This window comes from Hipposideros armiger, unplaced genomic scaffold, assembly GCF_001890085.2.
Source record: "Hipposideros armiger isolate ML-2016 unplaced genomic scaffold, ASM189008v1 scaffold_358, whole genome shotgun sequence".
Classification (NCBI taxonomy): Eukaryota; Metazoa; Chordata; class Mammalia; order Chiroptera; family Hipposideridae; genus Hipposideros; species Hipposideros armiger.
Window position 1 is genome coordinate 1,178,193 of NW_017731708.1, and position 22,042 is coordinate 1,200,234.

General features: G+C 35.5%; 1 protein-coding gene across 3 annotated transcripts; it reads left to right on the top strand.

Annotated features, from left to right (window-relative positions):
- Positions 1–2,677: 2,677 nt before the first annotated feature.
- On the top strand, positions 2,678–21,199 carry SPACA1 (sperm acrosome associated 1). 3 transcript variants are annotated; one of them, XM_019661686.1, is made up of 7 exons: positions 2,678–3,113; positions 8,321–8,377; positions 12,284–12,385; positions 13,108–13,214; positions 13,919–14,054; positions 19,862–19,982; positions 20,529–20,769. In XM_019661686.1, the coding sequence occupies exons 1-7, from the start codon at positions 2,870–2,872 to the stop codon at positions 20,683–20,685; spliced, it is 924 nt and encodes a 307-aa protein (XP_019517231.1). In that variant the 5' UTR covers positions 2,678–2,869; the 3' UTR covers positions 20,686–20,769. The 3 variants fall into 3 exon arrangements, with proteins under 3 accessions (XP_019517231.1, XP_019517233.1, XP_019517232.1); XM_019661688.1 differs by having other exon boundaries at positions 20,534–20,658; XM_019661687.1 differs by lacking the exon at positions 8,321–8,377 and having other exon boundaries at positions 20,529–21,199.
- The last annotated feature ends 843 nt before the right edge of the window (positions 21,200–22,042 follow it).

Here is a 22,042-nt window from a genome sequence, read left to right on the forward strand (position 1 = left end):
AATAAAACATCTACTTACTTTTCTAAATCCCTTTATTTGCTCCTCTCCCTCATCATCCCTCTTAGGCAGCCAGTCTTCTCAGTTTTATTTAATCCTTCCTTTGTAATTTCTCTCATTCATTTCTTTCTTTCATTTCATTTTTCCCCCTTTATTATGGTGATCTTTTATTCAGGCCTTTATTATCTTGTATTTATATTACAAAAACTTCAAATTGGTCTTCCTTTTCAGAGCATGAGGTCCTCCTCTAGGGTAGACAAAGTGGAAACCAGATAAAGGAATGATTTTACTTGCCTCCAGGCATGCCAGCTGAGCTCAGGAAAGGTAAAGGCAGATCAGGATAGGTGAGATAGGTTTGGGGGAGTGGGGCAGAGAAATCACAGAAGACTCAATTCCTGCTCCTTAGAAACTGGGGCTAAGGGTGAAGATATTTACTGCCAGGCAGGGTCGGCTGAGCTGAGCGAACTGAGGTGAAGTGGGTCAGAGGAACAAATCAAGGATTGAGATTGGAATTCCTGGTCCTTGGTATTCTTAGGACAGAGTAGGGTCAACCCTTCTGTATGCTGTGTCTTTACCCTCTGCTTAAATATTTACCTTTTACTTATGTGTGACTTTAACTAGATAGCATAAGTTTGTTGAGGACAGATATTATACTGTTTCTTATAATTTATGTAACAATATTTTACAGGTGATTTGTATTGCTGCTATTACAGATATTATTTTAATATTCTTTATTTCAGAGTCAAGTCTTTCAGTTCCTCTTTGAGACCCTTAATTTCCATTTGGATTCTCTTTTGAGCTGTTTATTTTGTCACTGTCGCCTTAAATTAAATTACATACTTTAGAGTTTATGGGACGTCCTCTGACCGAAAAGGATACTATCTTCAGGAACAGATAGGTCTTAAATTGACTTGAAATATTCAACAATGTTGCCTGTGACACTACTATAGATCTTTTTTAAGTTCTTATTTGAAAGCATAACTCCTTACTTATTTTTTTTAGCATTTTAAAATTCATTTGGACAGAAAACAAAAGTCTTTGTGTCTCAAGATCATCTCTAAATTTCCCATTTTAATTTCCCTCATAATCTTGTCAGGTGCTATATTTTATGGAGTATTTTAGTTGATATAAAATATTCCCAGAAACTCCTCACAGTACCAATTTGAACTTTGTTAGCAGTTCTTGTCTTTTCCTGTTTTCACAACTAGAAGCCTCTGTGAGATTAAAATTCAAATAAAAATTTCAACTTTTGTTTGAAATAATCTACTTTTGTTATTAGTTAGTGGATTGAAGACTCTCCTAATATTTTTTCTGTCACTTGCTTACCTGTTAGTCTACTGAGGCCAAATATACATATGTTCCAAAAGCCAGAGTTTATTCCTCAAGGTCACTTTGTAGTAGGTTACTCTTTATCCCGTGGATCATAGGAATTTAGACATTAAACCTCAAAGTATAGGATAATATGTAGAAACATAGCCAAATAAGCTTTGTCTCAATCCCAGATATAAATCCATTGAACCTCCTACTCATCAATATTCTCTTACTACCACATTGTAGCTCTTAGAGCAAATAAAACTTGGAATAACAAAATAAAAAATTTCAACCCTAATTTGTTTTCAGTGCTTGAATTCTTGACTCGCAAACACCCCACTGAGTGGTTCTTTAGTGTTAACTTTAAATTACATGAATCACTAAGCATTGGATGAGCATTCAGGAGATCTGGCTGGTGAGATCCTGCTTTGCAAATCATTTGCTGGATAATTCTGGGTGAGTCATTTAATCTCTCCAGTTCTTTATCTCCTCATTTAAAAATGAGGGGCTTGGAGTATTAGATGATTTCTAAGCTTCTTTCTGACTCAAAGGGTCTGTGATTCTACTAAAGAAATCTGAATGAATTAATTAGAGCAGACTTCTTGAAATGAACATCAATCAACGGAACTTACCAAACTTCATTTCTTTCTATGGCATAATTGGACATATCGATACTGAATACTATCAAGAAGGCTGTGGGGAATTACACTTCCTTCTACGATCCTCTCCTGATTCAAGTGGGAATGCCAAGGTATTCTTGCTTTTCTAGTCTGATTCAACCCTAGTAAAAAATACGGCTCCTTTGTGGTAAAATAAGTGATTCTTGGGTTAAATCAAACGTGTGAATTAGTGGCTCATTGTCAGAGTAATCTCTTAGAGCCCTACACTTGCTCATTGCCCTTTTTCAGCATTTTTATTAGTAACCTGAAGGAGACATATTTTCCAAATCAAACTTGGGAGGCATATCTAATATGTTAAGACAACAGAATCAGGGTTCAAAAGAATCCCAAAAAGGCTTAAAAAATATGATCAAAGAAAGAAAGTGCACCCCTATACCATCTATAAATCAGGCCTCACCTGCAGAAATGTATGTAGTTTGGGGCAACATAACTCAATAAGGCTGTGATGAATCCATCTTGATACCTACCGAGTTGGATATTCTGCTTAAGAAATTTGAAACCAAGTCACACGTAGACGGAGGCACAGCGGGGAGTAAACGCAGGAGGCACGGAAGTCGTTTAGAAGGAAGCAGGACGAGCCAGAAAGGCCCAGGCGGCGGTCAGTGGGCGGCTCACTGAGGACGCGCGCGCAGCGGGCGGCGCCGCCGGAACGCCGGAAGGCGAACGCCGCGGCCTGGGCGCCGTCGGAAGGGGTCCGCGAGGCGCAACGCACGCGGGCCTGCGCGTTCCGCAGGCGCCGAGAGCCCGGGGCCGGGCCGCGCCCCTGTGACGAGCTGTGACGCCTCAGTGGTTGCCTGGGTGCGCCGCGGGGTTTCGGAGACCGGCGGCTCCTTCCTGCCACACTTTTCGTTGAGAGCGGGCGGCCGTCGGGGCCGAGAAGCATGAGCCCCGGGGGCGCAGGCTGCTCCGCCGGGCTGCTGCTGACCGTCGGCTGGCTGCTCCTGGCGGGCCTCGAGTCCGCGTGGGGGACGAACGTCACTGCCTTCCAGGATCCCGGCTTGGGCGGCGCAGAAGGCGAAGGAGAAGGCGAGAACGAGAATGAGAACGAGGGCGAGGAAGACGCCGGGAACTACATGGGCGATGCTGAGAACGCGCCCCGGGCGGAGGCCGAGGACGATAGTGAGGGTAGGAGGCTCCTTGGTGGGGACGAAGGCACATGTTGAGGGCAAAGCCCGATGACAATGCGAATTATCCCCGTTAACATCTGTAGAGCCCTCTCTCAAACAGCCCCGAATTTATACGTTTTTCGCACACGTGATGGCCTTGAAGAAAGGTGTGTTGATTCTACAAGGCCACAGCAAGCTAAACAAGCCCATATATAAAAGTTGCTACAGAATACTGCTAAATATTACTTTGGAAAAGGAAAAAGATGCCTTCCCCCGCCCCCCCCCCAATGGTAGGCGTATCCTTCCACCGAGGGGCATTATTTTGACTCCCTTTGCAGTTTAGTTTTTTCTTCCCATTGTGGATTGTGTTTTTTTTTAAGTTCCAAATTGCTTGAGGTCTAACTCCTTTCCACATCTGTACTTTGATTTGGAACACAATGGAATTCAGAATTCCCCTCACTGTGACACTTCTAGATAGACCAATATGCTGACAATACTGCCCAGAAAGGGCCCTATATCAGCTTCTTGCAGCCCTAACCTTGAGCACCTCTGCAGCATGGTGTTTTATTTGTACGTTCAACTTTGACCCACAGAGGAACGGTGGCCTTAGAATAACATCTATCAAGGGATCCAACTAGTGGCTTTGTTAGATGATTCGTGTTAACCAAGGGAGAATGAGCCTGTGCTTGGTACATAAATTTGCCTTACTCTACTGGCTCATTAAGCAATAAAACTTGACAAGCTGTTGTACATGTTATATTGATGAGTAACTCACATGCTAGTAGGTAAAAGGTCAGTTGCAGGTTTGCAGCCATCTAAAGGGAAATGATTCCCTTCCCCCATAAAATGACCCAGCTGAGATTCTTTTAATATCCTTGGCAGTCTCGTGTCTCCTATACATATAGAGTAGGTGCTATATCTATCAGCCTTTCTTTTATTTCCTGATGACAGATAGTGACCCTTGGTGACAGGAAGAAATTGGTTATCTGAGGTTAATGGTGGGATCGAGTTTTGTACTGACTTGATTACAGAGAACTTGCAGAGGTCCTTGACTTTGGAAATGTGAAAAAGAAAGAGGACCAGAGAAGAAAAGGACATGTTCTAAATAAAGCACAGTAGCTATTGCTTCACTCTAGTTTTAAAAGTAATTGAGTTAACAATTTTAGTATTAAACCCGTCAAGGGAATGGTCCTAGCTATAAAATGCTAAATAGAGTTTAGGCTAAAGCCAAGCCATGGAGTTACAATGCCTTAGATTCAAATTCAAATGTAGGGAAGTTATTTATTCTCTCTCAGAGTCTTCCTTTCCTTATCTGTTAACTTCAGGGAGTCCATGCACCTTCTTGAATTTTATATATACAATTTCATGCAAAGCTGCTTTATCCTGGGGAGAGTTTAATCCAGAACTTTAATCTGAGGTGTCTGACATCTGAAAATTTCCAGAGCCATTACTAAAATGGCTCTTAACCCTCAGTGGACCAGTATAAAAACAGTCATCACCATTCACTATCTAATGGACTTTTTTGTTTTTAATTTTAAGTCATTTTACAAATAATTTACAAAAGTAAGAATAAAGGAATTGTGAAAACAACTTACTTGAAATTTTAATAAGAATTTAAACATGGAAAACCCAAAATTTTATTCCATTTTTCCTGGTTTTGAAGATATATGAGCAAAGTACTTTGAATGCAACTAAAAGCTCATTAATTGTTATGCCCGAATCTGGAGTATCCATCTTGTAAGTACTGATTCCAGATTTCAAGTACATTTCTAATAGATTCTAGTTATTAATCTTGTTCTTTTTGCACTTGCATTGTCAAAGCACAATACTTTTGAAAACTATGAAGGCACATATTTTGTTGATAAGACTGCCGTATTCTTTCTCCATAATTGCAAAACATTTTCATCGTAGATTTATAAACAATTCGAATTATTGGTCCAATAAATTTATTCATTTCTACATCTTCTATTTTCTTTCAGTCACCTTTGTATACACACCTGCCATCATGATTTGTCTGTTTACAAACCTTATCAAGTAAATTTTGGTGTATAAACAGCTTAAGAAAGGCAAGAATACTGTCCATATCCTTTTAGCAAAACAGCATGGTCTGGCTTATTTTCACAAAATATTTCAGGATCAAGCCCTTTCTGTCGAAAGACTAACTGGATGAGAATACCATATATCCTTTTCATCCTTAGAAATATAATGTTCATTCATTGATTCTTGAATTAGAGAAAATTGATACAGGATATTCATCTAAGATACCATCTCTCATTTTGTTTATGCAGTCAATTTCACAACCATCATTGGCATCTAACGTGCTGCTATATGTCTATGTTCATCTTCTGATTCGTCCAATAATTGTGAAATATTTTTCTGTATCAGTTTTCTTCGCCATTATGGACAAAAAGAAATAAAAGAAAAATTCTAAAATCTCAACTGTGTTCAATGAAAGCTGAAAATAGATTATGAGAAAGGTGCCTCTAGACTTCTATTATATTTCCCTGAAAGATGATGTGATCCTCTGAGCAAAGTAATAAGAAAACAGAAGGTGATGCAATAGCTATGATTTATTTCACAATTACATCATCTTTCTAGACAACTCCAACCATTCTTCCTTTTTTATTATTATAGTCTTTTTAAAAAATGCAGTTGGGAATAATTGATAAGTAGTGCTAAAATCCATTATTATGGATGATGAAATAAAAAAGTGTTTCAAAATAATAGGAAAAATTACCAAGATTTTATGTTAGCTATATACTCATAAACCTTATACCCCTATTTCTTTTATACCTTTTAGAATATACCCATATACCTTTTATAAATCTAAGATTTATTAATTTATTCTTACCCTAGTTACCCTTAGATTTATAAGAGGGACCATCAGACCTACATAATAATTGCAAGATAGAATTTTATTCTATAAAATGAGTTTTATCCTATATATTTTTTTCTTTATCTTTGAAAGACCTCTATGAAAGAATAAAAATCATGAAATAACTTTACAAGTCAACTTTCAAGAAAGAAACTCAAAAATTAAAATTAGACTCTGATGGTATACCAACAGTTAAAGTGTGCTGTCCAGAATTGAAGAGAACGTTCCTGCATCTGGCCAGAACAAAAAAGAGCAGGATCATTATCAGCATCATTGTAGATGTAAAGCTTCTACCAGCACAGTCCAAGACCAAGTAGATATTTTGGGAAGCTTCATTGCACTCTTGACTCCTATTGAACTCTCCACTCATTTTCACCTTTTCTACTATCAAATTAAGACAGCCTATAAAATACCTGGGGGATAGCTGATTTTTCAGCTCTATGTACAGAACTTTTTATTTCTCTGAGGTTTCATTTTGTTAGATTTGCCCATTATTCCGCCCTGTTCTTTTTTAGATCCAGATTTATCTTCAAACATACTTACTATCCCTTCCTGGTTTTGCAGAAACCCCAGATTCAGTTAGCATGAAATCAGTATTTTTCAAGTCATTAATAAAAATGTTGCACAAGACAGAGTCCTATGACATCACTCCTACTGCATTGACACCAACCAATTAATTAGCATCAGTGGATCTTACTGTTTAACAAATTGCACATAAAACTTTATTGACATTCAAACCATGTTTTTTCTTTTTACTCATAGGTATATTCACTCATGGGAAATTTTGACAAGTACCACACTAGAGTCCAGATATATATAATTTCCCTTTTCCCACCATTATAAGGTCCCCATCAAAAAAGAATGTCATTGAATGACCTAATGGGCACTCAATACTGAAAGCCAAAAGGGACTTTGAAGATAATCTGATTAAATCTCTCTCTCTTTTTTTTTTAAAGTTAGGAGAACTTAATTAACCTTCCCAAAGTAGCATAGGTAGTGAATATTAGAGCTGATTAAGTAATTTTTTGAATGTTTTTTTAAAAGAGGTTGTATTTAAAAGTCTAGTACTCATTCTCCTACCTGTGTTTTCTATGTTCAAGATTTGGCTTTTAATTTGTATCTCATAATGTGCTAGCAGAAAGTATCTAAGATTTCAAGCAAAAATGTCAATTCAAAATTGATTATGATATTCCAAATAATTTATTTAACAGTCAATGCTGATTTACTTAACATATATACAACTAGTGCTTACTATGTATGTATTCAAGACACTATATTTGGTGCATATAAGTATAGAATAGAAGTGTTTATGAAAATATCTTACAGTAATCAAAATAGGAAAAAATCTTAGGATTATATAAAATCAATAAGTATGAAATGAATGTGAATGAAGTTATGATATCTGAAGCATATCTATAGCTCTAAACAAGTTACAGAATGTTTTCATACACATTTTCTCATTTAATTCTCACAGTAATCAAATAAGATAGGTTCTCCTTTTTCAAATTTTACAAAAGGGTTAACTAGGCCTGACAGAGTTTAGTAATTTATTCAAACTCAAAATAGCTAATTAGTGGTAGAAGCAGTAACTTGGACTTCAATGCATTTTTCCATGCAATACTGTTGCTTCCATGTACAATGCCTTTTAAAAATTATCTTCTAACACTCCATTAACATTTTTTTCTGTTGAGATTTTAGTCCTAATCTGAGCTATGGAGAATTAGTTGTATACAACAACTAGTGGAATTCATGCCAAACTTCAGAACGATTAGAAAAAGAAACACATTATGTGATTTAAAATCAATGATATTTAACTACTCAAATACTTTTATATTCCTAGATTATCTTGCTAAATAAAATGTTGAAATAAATTCTTAGAAATAATTTACTATCCTAACCTGAGAATGAGTGAACCAATCTATAACATGATTTTAATGAGCACTTGGTATAAAGACTTCAATTTTGGATGGAAATGACACGCCCTTTTTTTTTTTTTTAAATAGAGAATAGACAAAAATTAGACCTTACAATTAGCTGGCTTTTTTGTGTTTTTCTGACCTTCTATAGAACTTTAACTCACCATGTATTTAATGAAAAAATTATTTTTAAGTTATATACAAGGTTTAAATATAAACATTCTTTGCAACTTATTTCATAATTTATTACTTTAAAGGTTTAGGCTTTTTATTTAAACAATAATAGAATAGTATTGCTTTTCTGATTTAATAAAAATTTTAAAATATCTGCTTTTCATATGATAAGTACTTGTATCCTCCATCCCCAAGTAAGAGTTTTTCACTTAAAATAGTTTTTATGTGATTAAATAATGTGTCTTTACCCTTTATGTTTAGTTTCAAATTCGACAGCAGTCAAAGAAGTAGAATTTGGGATGTGTACCGTTACATGTGGTAAGTAGCATAGAGCACATAAACAATATCGTAATTTGGGAGAGAGGAAAGGTAAAAACTGGCAATTTGTATTTGTAATTTTTATACTCTCATTTCTCTCTCATTGGTTTCTATTTCTAATGACTATAATTTACACACAAAATGGAAACCAGTTGCTTTAAAAGGTTGGATATATCAGTTCATATCCTCTAAGTTTTATTTTAAGCCAGCTCCCTATATTTTTTAGTCACATAAACTGCCTTCACCAAAGTAAAACTTTCTTTATCTCACAGATGTTCAGAAGATGAAAGATCTTCCGATGCATTTCACAGATGTCTTCCCACATACTTTGTTGGCAAATCTATGAAATTTGCTTATTTGTAATAGTCTATTCTAAATTCTACATTTCTGCAATGTATATGTCATATCTTGGAAAAAAGAGGATTGGCTTTGTGGGGAAGGTAATATTTAAGGACTATGACATATTTTGACCATTCCATGAATAGAAATTGGACATAAAATCTTTTACATGGGATGGGATTAAGGCAACACATGTTCTATAATAGACCAGTGTTTCTCAAACTTAACTATTCATCCTAAGTGCCTGAAGGGCTTGTTAAAACAGATTGTTGGGCCTACCCCAGAGTTTCTGACTCACTAGACTTTCAGAGGGGCCTAAGAATTTATATTTCTGAACAAGTTCACAAGTGAAGTTGATGCTGCTGGTTAGAAGACCATCTTTTGAGAACCACTTTGAGAACCACTATAGACAAGCATGCTGAGAAGATAATAGATAATTCACAATGAAATTAAGTTTATTCTAAATAGAATCTGCCTTGAGAAAAAAGACTGCGATAGGAGGGAAAGGCAGAAACCAAAGGATAAGAAGACAGGAAATCCATGAATATCTAGATCAGACTGATTTTTTTTTTTTGGTTAAAAATTACACCTGAATTGTTTTTATTTGCGATAGCTCTGTGTGTGTGTGTGTGTGTATGTGTGTGTGTGTGTGTGTGTGTGTGTGTGTGTGTGTGTGTGTGTGTGTTAGGTAAACATAAAACTTACTATTTTAACTATTTTTAAATATCTAAGTTAGTGACATTAAGCACATTCACATTATTGTGCAACCATTACCACCATCCATCTCTAGAACTTTTTCATCATCCCAAACTGAAGCTGCCCCACTCATTAAACACTAATTCCCCACTTCCCTCTTCCTCAGCCTCTGGCAACCACCATTCTACTCTTCGTCTCTTGAGAGAGTTTTTAAACCTGTTTTTTACTTTAACTTCTTAATGAGTGAAAGAAAATTAAACCTGTAATAAACCTGTGATTATTCATTTGTAATTTATATCTTTCTTCGGCTGCTTGAGAAATTTTCATAAGATAATTATTTTTAAAACAATCGATACGGTTTATTATTTAAAGATATGTTTCAGAAATTATGTATTACATTTGTTCATCCAACAAATGATCCTCTGTTTGGGGGGCTTTTAAAAAACTTTTTTCTACTATGCACCAGACATTGTTTTAGTACTGGGACTATAACAGTAAACAAAGCAGAGAAAATTCTGCCTTCAAGCAGTATATATTTTAGTTGGGGTAGGTGATAAATAATATGTAATATATGTAATATGTCAGATGACAATAAGCTCTAAGAGGAAAAATAAACCAGAAAATGTAATAGTTCACATCTAAGATACTTTTTAAATATTTAAAAATCTTTTCAGTTTATAACAGAACTTTTTAGAGGAGAAAATGCTGTATTGAAAATTCTATTGAACTCACAAAACAGTATTTTAACAGTCAAAAAGTTTTCTTTTTCTGGAATACACAGGCAGATTTTTTAGTTTTACTTGGACTGAACAGAAAGTCTCACGCCTACACACATCATCTCAATGAACTGTATTTGGTTAAATAAATAAATACATAAAACACCTGCTTGAAAAGTATTTATGCATGTCAGAATAACGCTGTGCTTCTAGAGGTACCTTTCATAAGTTCAAGTGGAGCCATACTGGAGTCATTCTTAGGCATCGCTTTTAATCAAAAGAGACTGTTTATCTTCCAACCTTCTATCTCCTTATCTCATATGGAGCCCTCTTCCTTGCTACTCAAAGTTTGGTCTAGAGACCAGCCACATCAACATTGCCTGGGAGTTTTTAGAAACGCAGAATCTCAGGACCTACTCGAGACCTGCTGAATCAGAATTTCATGTTAGTAAGATCCCCAGGTGATTTTCATGCACTCTGAACTTTGAGAAGCGCTGTTATAAGTCATCTCTAAATTTCAACTTTCCCTTGCCCTTGAGAATGGGATTTACGATTAACACCTTGTGGGAGTTGAAAGAGGGAATCTGGGAGACAAGGAAATCAAGATGGACAGTTCCTTAGCCTATGACTATGCAGTCATCATAGGTTATGTCAACATAAGAAACATCCAAACGTAGAGAATTTTTATGAGTTTATTTAAGCCAAACTGACAATTGCCAGAAAGCAAAATCTCAAGGGATTGAGAAAATGCACCACAGAATGGCAGTTTTGCAGCTTATTTTATACATTATTAATAGAATAAAAGGAGGAGATGTAAGGAGCGTTACATGAAATCCATTGGTGGTAAATTAAGGAGGCAGGAGAAAGCAAAACGGAAATCTCTGGGATTGGATAAAAAGTAAAACAGACACATATTGGTGAGTACAGGGTTGTTAATAATAAACATTCACAGCACATAGAGATGGTATGCAGAGTATAAGGTAACAATGAGGGGTTCTGTGAGCTCATCTTCTGCCCCAAGGTTCGGCCTTAAGGGGTCTGGAAAAGAAGATTACTCTGACATTTCAAAGGTATGTTATCTTAGATGCAAAAAGACTTATGGTGAAGACTGACCTTTGTCAAGGAAGCTACAGACCTAGGACATGACTACCCTCCATGACCCACTTTTCATTAGGAATTTTTATGTTCAAGCCATCCTATGTGGTTACTTTCGGTCTCTGAGTTTACAAGGCCTGCCATGCAGACCTCCCTGGAGCTTGTCATGTTTAATATGTGCCCCTGTTTTTGTCCACAGTCACTTGTCACAGGACATGTTCAACATGTCACTGATGGAGCATTTTACCATCTCCCTCAATTCTGGTGATGAAAGGCAAACTCAGTGGAGATTTGAGATCAGTTAGTAAAGGCTTGATTTCTTGTTATAAAAACGTGTGGCAATTCTAAAGAGAGCGTCTTGTTGGAAATGGAGATTTGATCATAAATAGTTTGTCCTGCTATATTTATTACCAATCTAAATACTAAAAAGCATCATTTATGTTAAAATGTGATTTTGGAATTTCTTCCGCAAACTCCAAACTCCCCTCCCCTCTCCTCAAAGTTCCATGGTCAAATAAATTTGGGAGATCCTGTGTACTACTGTGTTTCATTAAGTCTAAGACTTTATTGACTGTAAGAAGCACATTTTATACACCTCCAAAAAGGAAAAATGCTGCCAATTTGTGACATGCTGTCAATTGTAAGGTGCATCCTGATTTCAAAGATGTTAAAATACAAAAATTTTGCATCTTAGATCAATGATAGTCTACATACAATAACATGTTAATTTATTAGCATATTTAAAGTCTCCCCAAAATTCTGTAGTAAAAAGGTCCCTTTAATTTTACTTGATATAAGAAATATCATTTTCAAATGTGTATAATCATGGAATTTTTTTTATGGTACCAGAGGAATTAGTGTTTCATGTAACTTACTTTGGTAATGCTGTTTTATGAAGTAATTCAAAATGAGGGGCCTAAAAACATTCTAAATGTTATCACCTTGAATTTAGGAATTTAATTTCTGAAATTAGGAGAAAAATCTCAAAAGAGACGTAGATAAAAAAAGAGATTCTCTGGAATTAGTTTTTCTTAACATTTGCTGATTTCTTTTACCAAAGGTGTTGGTATTAGAGAAGTTATATTAACGAATGGATGCCCTGGAGGTGAATCTAAGTGTATTGTACGGGTGGAAGAATGCCATGGACCAGTAGACTGTGGCTGTGAGTTGGACTCTGTATTGGTGGGAAGACTGAGGGGGGAAGAGTTTACTCTGGGGAGATACCCTTAACCTCAGGTTGCTGTGAAGAATTGATATACTGAAAGGAAATCATAATAAAACGTAAAATTCCACTTCTCTAGACAATTACAGCTCTGAATAACTTTATGTTGCTTTATATTTTTCAATAATGTGTAAAATTTAACATATATTCTCTAGGATACACTGTAACCTTATTGTACGCAGTGCCTATGGTCAAAGCTGTCCTATAGTGAAATGCATTGAACATGCTAGTCATGACATTGTATCGCTAGATTGTTACACCCTAAATTGGGAACTTTAAGAGATGTTCTATATCAAAGTACACTACTCTGAGATTTCATTATCTCTAATAGGTGTCTCTAACCAGTAAATTGGAAGCCACTAGTAGATCTCAAAGTTTATTAGATCACTAAGTCGATTGTCCTTACTATTCCTCTTCTTCACAATTTATTCTGCAGAAGGAGCAGATAGCTGTGGTATATCTCCTACCTGCTGCTTTTGGTGATTTCATCTTTGCAACCATCACTCCTCTCTGTGCTTCTACACCCAAACACTCAATAAGTTTGATAACTTCCAGTGTATTACTGATTTTAAAATTGGAGGTGGCTTTAAAAAGTAGTATTGTTTATAAAGCAATTTACATTGTCCCATGGTATACATGTATTTAATTTTTCCTTTTTTCAGGGGGTAAACCAATATCAGAAAGTCTTGAAAGTGTTAGACTGGCATGTGTTCATACATCTCCTGTAAATCGTTTCAAATACGTTTGGAAACTTCTAAGACCAGACCAAGTGAGTAATGTATATGTAATTTGGTGCTTCCAAGTGAGTGAGAAAATTTGTTTCCCAGTACTTGATGACTGTCAGAAAACTTTAAAAACAGTTTGCAAAAATGAAGTTAAAATCATACAACTTTATTATTATTAGGATTTAAGTTTTTTCATTATTTATATATTCACATATGTTTTAGGGTTATCATAACTTAAAAACATCCATTTTATATAAAGTATTCTATTTTCGAGCAAGGTTTTCATTTGTATACATAGGAGTTATGTAATGATAGCAGTAGCTAATGTTAATTGAGGGCTTATTAAGTGCCGGACTGTCATGAGCGGAATGTGGTTATCAAAGCAGCAGTTTCACACAGATTTGTGCCTTTCCACAATGTCAGACTTTATTAGAATAAAGCCATGGATCTAGTCCTACTGACTCGGTTTACCACGGGCATTAACCAAGGCTCTGGCCAGAGGATAACCTGCTTTTTCTAAGGAGGGTGCGGCTCACAGTGGCCCATGTGGGGATCAAAACCAGCAACCATGGTGTTATCAGCACCACACTCTAACCACCTGAGCTAACCAACCACCCCTCTGTGTGCATAATTAATTACTGTCCTAGACTGAGAGACAATAGCTCTTTTTTACAGGAAGTAAAATTGTTTCCTGATCTTATGTTCTCATGAAGAATGTTGATACTTTTTTTTTTTTCTTTTAAAATAGCAACCCATTGTTCTTGCAAATGATTCAGCAATCATGGAAGTACATAGGGAAACTCACCCCTTGGCTTTCGAGTGTGATACCTTTGATAATAATGAAATAGTAGCATCTATTAAATTCACAGTCTATACAACAAATGGTAAGTACCAGTTTGCTTATATCTCAAACTTTAAAGAGCATCAAAATCACCTGGAGGGCTTATTGAAACAGATCCATAGCCACACTCACCAAGTTTCTGATTTGGTTGATTTGGGGTGGGGCTGACACAAGAATTTGCATTTTTAACAAGTTCCCAGTGCTGCTCTGGCAGAGACCGCAATGTGAGAACCACTGGTTTATACCACTGAGACTTTTCTACAAAGTAGTGCTTCATTTCTTTTTCACAAAGTAAAGTCAGATGTGCCTTACTTTCGGAAATTGGTGTATTTCTGAAGTATCTCCAAGGAATAGTCCTCTAACTTGGATTATATTCTTACTTTTACTTCTATTATGAAAGTGAAATGGATACATGGAATTCTCACATATGCTAACAAAAATTTTTGTACAGTGAAGTAAATAAAATTAAACATTATGTCAAGGCGTGTCTCTTTAAAAATTATTCATTTGAAGAAATATATTTTTATTTTTATTTTTTTATTATTTAAAATTTTTTTATTAGTTTCAGGTGTACAACACAGTGCAATAGTTATACTTTTTACCCCTCAAAGTGACAACTCCCCTCCCCCAATCCACCACCCCACTCCCCTCCCCCCAATATCATACATATCTATTACAATTCCATTGACTCTACTCCCACACTATATTCCACATCCTGTTACTATATATATATTCAATTATAGTTGACATACAATATTATATAACATCATCTGCAGATGTACAGCGCAGTGATCAAGCCTCTACTCCATCCATGAAGTGGTCTCCCTAACAAGACATGTGACCATCTGACACCCTACAAAATATTTACATTATTATATTCCCTGAACTGTCTTTCATATCCCTGTGGCAATATTGTAGTTACCTATTTATGCTGTCTAATCCCTTCCCTTTCTCCCTCATCCCCACTCCCCTCCCAACTAGCAACCATCAGTTTTTCCTCTATATCTCTGAGACTATTTCTGTTTACTTTGCTTGTTCAGTTTTTTAGATTCCACATATAAGTGAGATCATATGGTATTTGCCTTTCTCCGACTGACTTATTTCACTTAACATAATAGTCTCTAGGTCCATCCATATCATTGCAAATGGTACGATTTCATTCTTCTTTATAGTGGAGTAATACTCCATTGTATAAATGTACCATGTTTTTTTAATCTTGTCATCTACCGATGGGCATTTCGGTTGTTTCCAAGTCTTGGCTATTGTCAATAGCGCTGCGATAAACATAGGGGTGCATATATATTTTTGAATTAGGGTCTTGGGTTTCTCTGGATAGATACCCAAGAGTGGAATTGCTGGGTCATATGGTAGTTCCATTTCCAGTTTTTTGAGATACCTTGAAGAAAATATTTTTGAGGAAACAGTAATAGTCAATGATATATGTCACAAAACGCAAATCTTGTCCTGAATGTAATTTTACATGTTAGAAACTGCTTCCATTGTGAAGTGGATCCATGTGCATGTCCTTTCAATTTAAACTATGATGTCTTCTATATCCAAATAATTATTTCTTTTTGTTCAGTTGCTCTTAACCATTTTAATTGTTGTTGGCATCTTTGTTATTGTGGATTTGGTCACAGGACTTTTTGGAATCCAATCAAGCTCACGAGGCTTTTCCCAGAAAAATGACCACATATACAAACATGCCAAAAGTTACCTGTAATTTTAAGGGAGTTCATGGATTTCTTGAAGCTATTTCTTAATCCCAAGTGAAGAATTTATGCTGTAGTCTAGAGATGCCATACAACAACATAACAGCCTTTATTGAGATGAAAACAAGCTAAACTATTTTGGGGTGGTTTTTAAAAATATAACTTTTTTTGATGTGTTGTCTAGTGTCTTTGAAAAACATCTTTATAGTAAAAGCTAATAATCTTACTCCTGTTTGGATAACAGGTCTTATTAAAAGGATAATTTCAATAAGGTGCTACAAAAGCAAAAAAGGACCAAGCATCATCAAAATGAAAAATATCTAATTGAGTCCTAGTTCAGGACATCAAAAGTTTCAGGGCCATTCTCAGTTTTTGTCCTCATAGTCTGGTCCTCTTAAGACAATTCAGTGGTTAGCTCTTCCCATGATTAGAAGGCAGCATGCATTTGATAGTATGTAAGCTAAGGGCTGGAACACAGACCCCAAAATGTCAGCCCTTAAATGAGACAAAGTTTCATTCTAGTAGCACTCTAGGGCTGGTGGGGTAGCTCTGCAATCTCAATACATGCACTGGTTAAATGATAAAATGTTTTCAGAACACTTTGATATCTTTTAGTTTCTATTTAAAATGGCAATTGGGTACACCACATGACAGACCTTTTTGGTTGTTTAGACATCAAACAAATGTGTTGGCTATAAATGTGCATACAATATGGTACTGGTTTGAAGCAAATACATAATTGAAATATTTTTAGGGTAAATACGGTTTAGTTAATGAAAATTTCCCATCCCTTTCCTTACGTATCAGATTTTTCACTTCCACAATAGTTGTCCTTCATAATTAGGCATTGTTTTGGATTGAATTGTATTTCCCCCTAAAAAGATATTTTCAAGTTGTAACTTCTAGAACCTCATATTTGGAAACAGGGTCATTGCAGATACAGTAATACCTTGGTTTGCGAGCATAATTCGTTCCAGAAACAAACTACTCATATTGCAAGACATCACTCGTTTACCAAGTTAAAATGTATTAGAAATGTTTGCTCGTCTTGTGGAACACTCACAAACCACGTTACTCGCAATCCAAGGTTTTACTGTGTAACTAGTTCGGTTAAGATACGGTCATACATACTTGAGTGGGTTTTTAATCCAATAGCACTGGTGACTTTCTAAGAAGAGGGAAATATGGACACAGCCTGAGAGAGAGAGACAGAGGAGAATGCCATGTGAAGACACAAAGTCACACGTGGTGGGGGAGGGGTGGGAGTGGGAGAAGACAGCTTTGTGAAAATGGAGTCAGAGATTACAGCCAAAGGACATCTACCAGAAGCTGAAGAGGAAAGGAAGGATGCTCCCCTAGAGTCTTTGGAGGGAGCATGGCCTTACCAGTACATTGTGTCCAGAATTGTGGCCTCTAGAACTGTGAGACAGTACATTTCTGTTGTTTTTAAGTCAACCAGTTTGTGGTATTTTGTTATGGTGGCCCTAGGAAACTAATACAAACATAGGCTTAGTTTTACTAAAAAGTGAGAGCATCAAAATTTAGCCTAGTTTTCATTAGAAAATTTCAGTAGGAAATGCAGCCTTGTTTGTTATTAGATATTGTCGATGTAAGAAACGTCCAAACCTATAGAGAATTTTTATAAAAAGTTTTATTTGAGCCAAAAAGAGGATATATCTAGAAGCAAGATCTCTACAGACTGAGATAAATGCTTCAGAGAATAACAGTTTGCAAGTTTTGTTTTTATGCATTTGAGATTAAGAAGGGAACATAAGGAAGATTACATGAGGGTGAGGAAGCAACAAGGGATGGGATTACAGGATAGTACAGGATAGTTAAGAATATGTGCTCTCTTGGGGTGTTTAAGGTTTATTTCAAAGGTGTGTTAACCTAGATGCACAGAAACAAAGGACAGGGCTTGGGTCAAGGAAAAGATATAACTTTTACTAAAAAGTGACATACCCTGGGGCGTGAATACCCACTATGACCTGCCCAATTAGGAATTTATGACCAGGTCATCACATGAGATTACTTTCCATAGAAGTTCTTTTTTGTCCACGATATAAAAGTAATCTAAGTGACCTTCAAAAGAAGACTGCTATTGAAATGAACTAAAACCTTCATACACCTCATTCTCCACCCTTTCTTCGCTAGTATTGGGGGAGTGGATAAATAGAAAGGAATTTTGAATTTCTTCTCAGGTTTTAATTCTAAAACGTGTCTTTTATTTCAGCTTAAAAAATCCCACTGCTTCTATAAACCTAAAATTATCAAAAATAAAAAGATTTTTAAATGTTGGAATATAAATATGATGTAATTTCTCTACCATACGTGGAACTATTTGATGATCATTAAATTCAGTGTATAATTCTAGAATTACTAAGGAAAATGGAAAATTATACTCCGTGGTATTTAAAATGTAAAAAGAAAAATTCAGACAAATAAGCAGTTGAGATTGCCCATTATAGGAGACTACTTCTGATAGAGTGGTACTTACCAAAATTAAATATTAAAATATATAAAATATAGCTTGCAGAAATTATTAAATCTCCTTGAACATTATTTTACTTGTCAGTATGATTCAACAGTTGCATCTCTTGTCCTTCCCCACATAAATCTTTTATGATTGTATGATATAGGGACCAGGAAGAGCCATAAGAAAGCTGTATAATTCACAAAGTGAGTAATATTTGATGTAAATTATCTTTTCACCAATTTACAATGTAATAATGTTATATGGTAGGCTGGCTTTGTCTCTTTAATAGCCTTATTTTCAGGAAGAGCAGAAAGATATAGGAGAGAATGCTAGATTTAAAAGGGGTATGTGGATATTTGTATAAAAAAGAATAAACTTCAACACCCTCCCTTACAATATATACAAAAATTAAAGATGTAACATAGTCCTGAATGTAAGAGTGGAATCCATAAAGCTTTAAGAAGGAAACATAGGAGAATATCTGCATAATTCAGGAGTAGGCAAGGGTTTCTTAGATATGACTCCAAAAACAATCACCATAAAAGGAAACATTGACAAAGTAGGCTTCATCAAAATTAAAAACTTCACCTCATTAAAAGAAACCATTAGAAAAATGAATAGCAAGCCAAAATCTGGGAGAAAAAAATTATAAAACATGTACAGTCAGTACAATCAATTTAGGAGAAGATCTTGCAGTTTCTTGGAAAACTAAGCATCCCTCTATCCTATGACCCAGCAGTTCTACCCTTAGATATTTATCCAAAAGAAATGAAAATGTGTGTTCACAAAATGACTTTACAGAAATGTTCATAGCAGTTACTTTATAACAGTCCCAAACTGGAATAGCCTAAGTGTCTGTCCATCAGTAGGAGAATGAATACGTAAACAAATTGAGGTATACTACTCATTAATAAAAGAGAAAAAAAAACTGATGATACATGTGCCAACATGAGTGAATCTCTAAAACATTATACTGAGTAAATAAGCCTTATACAAAACAGTACATAGATATGTTTCCATTTCTATTAAGTTCTAAAACAGGCAGAACTAACGTATGGTGGGAAAGAAAATGAGGACAGTAGTTGCCTCTGGAGGATGGGGCAGGGATTAACAGGGAGGGGCTCAAAGGAATTTTCTGGGGAATAGTAATATTCTGTGTCTTCATAGGGGGTTTAAATTATATATGTGTGTTTGTATTTGCCAAAACTAAACAAATGTATATTTAGGCTCTTTCAGCTCTATGATCTGAAATTTTACCTAAAAAGAAAAAACATAAATAAATATTGAACTCTAGTTAATGATATGCCTCATTGAAAAATTTTGTGAAAAGTGTGCAGACATCAGCAAATTATGTTGAAATGCATAAAAAATATAAGATGGATCAATGGATTGATAGAAGGATGAATAAATGGATAGTAAAATATTGGTGGTAGTATCTAGGTGGTGGGACTATAAGATGTTCATTATCAAGTTCTTTTAACTTCTGCATGTTTGAAAAGGACATTTTAAACAGGCAGAGCAAGTTAATTAATAACTTTCTTTCCACTGATTCTTTTTGCCTATTTCTAGAGTTGTTTCTCAGATATAAAGTTTCCATTTAGATACCCATTTCCTTTTTTGTTTCCAGTAGTAATAATAATCAGGTGTACATTTTTTCTCTAGAATTGCAGATGAGAAGATCAAGACAACCGGACACTGATGCAGTCCTAGTTTTTGTGCTGACCATAGGTGTTATTATCTGCATATTTGTGATCTTTGTACTGATCTTCATAATTATAAACTGGTAGGTGAAGGACTAAAACTGATTCTCATCCTTGATTGATGTCCTTCTGTCTGCCCCTCCCTCATCCCATGAATCAAAAGCCCTGTCATTGATGCTTCTCACATGTGTCTTCAAACCATCCAACTCCCTTAATTCCTCCTGAGACTTCCTTGTTCAGGCTACCTAATCTCATGACTCGCTTCCCCAGCCATGAGGGAGCTTTAAAATGCAATTTTTGAAATTTTTACATAGTAGTTGCTAAAAGAAAGTTTAATTGAATGAATATTTGTGTCATCCAGTTGTACTTATCACAACTCTAAAATTTGATTAATTGTAACCTACCAGTGCATTTATATGAAAATATTTCCAATACCTACATGAGTATCACACCCTGGCATGTCTGAGGGCTCATCTACTATCACAATGAACTGATGCGCCACAAACTAAAAATAAATTATGACTATGGATGCACTTTTATATAGAGAAAAGTAAACATAAATCTATGTTTCGTTTTCATTTCATAAGAAATTTTTTGTTTTTGTTTTTTTCTTTTGTTTTTTCTTCCAGGGCAGCAGTCAAGGCTTTCTGGGGGCCCAAAGCCTCAACTACTGAGATACATTCTGAGCTGAGTTCAATGAGATTCAAAGATTCAACTTCTCTTGACCAATCGCCAGCAGAAATGCCTGTGCATGAAGATGATGCCTTAAGCGAATGGAATGAATGATGGATGGATGATCTATAACAAACCAAAGGAGATTCGAGCATATCAGATTCATTATTACAAAAATAAAATATAGTGAAATACTTTCATAATATTTCAAGTGGTTTACCACAGTCTAAAATTCCATCTTTGTGATGGAATTATCAAAAACTATTTTTAATTCTCAACATGTACCGTTTCAGATAATCACTTGGTAACATTTATCTAGAGGTACACACAAACAAAATTTTCTAAAATCTTTGATCAGTTTGATCACTTCTAAGTTTATTTTCCTGTTCTGTCTCAAACAAGAAGAATGTAATATAGAAGATGCCTTGCATATTAGACTTTCTCCCTGCCGGGAGCACTGGTTTGAACTTGCTAAAGCCAATCATACTTTATTTATTTTATTATTTTAAGATTTTTATTAAAATATAGCTAACATCAAATATTATGTTATAGTTTCAAGTGTACAAAATTGTTATTCAACGTTTATAACCTAAATAAGTGATCACCACAAGTCCAGCAACCATCTGACACCATAATATGCTACCTCAATATTATTGACTATATTCCCCATGCTGTACATTACATCCCCATGACTTGTTTTATACCTGGAAATTTGAACCTCTTATTCCCATTCAGCTTTCCTTCCCCCTTTGTTAATTTTTCAACTATGATATTCAATATTTTATATTAATTTCAGGTGTACAACATAGTGGTTAGGCATTTATATAATTTAAGAAGCGATCCCCATAACTAGTGTAGTACCCCCCTGAAACTATGCATACTTATTACCATATGATTGACTATATTCCCTATGCTTTACTTTACATCCCCATGGCAGTTTTGTAATTATCAGTTTCTATTTCTTAATGCCTTCACCTTTTTCGCCCTGCCCCCACCCCCTCCCATCTATCGCCCCAATAAATTTAGTAGTCATTTGATACCATACATAGTCATTACTACCGGGGGTGCCTACTGGGGGTGCCAAAAAAATGTGTACAAGTGGACACTTTGGTCAACATTGCTCAAGCAGTAGTTTGCCGTAATCAGAAGTGTCTGGACACTGATGGTAACCACTTTGAGTACTTCTTGTAATTGCAGAAGTCAAACCTGACTTGTATTCATCTTTTGTTATCAGTATATATTATTACAATTTTAATACTGTTTTCCTTTCTTAAAATGTATATACATTTTTTTGGCACCCTCTCTATATTATATGTTATAGCCTACATCCCCATAACTAATTTGTAATAATTTGTACTTCTTAATGCCTCCCCCTTTTTTATGCAACCCTCAAACTTTTTCTCATTTGGCAACCATCAAAATGTTTTCTGTATCTATGAGTTTGTTTCTATTTTCTTTAGATTCCACATGT

Bases quoted from the DNA above. Each gene is read 5' to 3' on its own strand.
- SPACA1 (XM_019661686.1), top strand. From the start codon at position 2,870: ATGAGCCCCGGGGGCGCAGGCTGCTCCGCCGGGCTGCTGCTGACCGTC. The intron at 8,378-12,283 runs GTAAGTAGCATA...CTTTTACCAAAG, and splicing joins GATGTGTACCGTTACATGTG to GTGTTGGTATTAGAGAAGTT. The intron at 14,055-19,861 runs GTAAGTACCAGT...TTTTTTCTCTAG, and splicing joins CACAGTCTATACAACAAATG to AATTGCAGATGAGAAGATCA.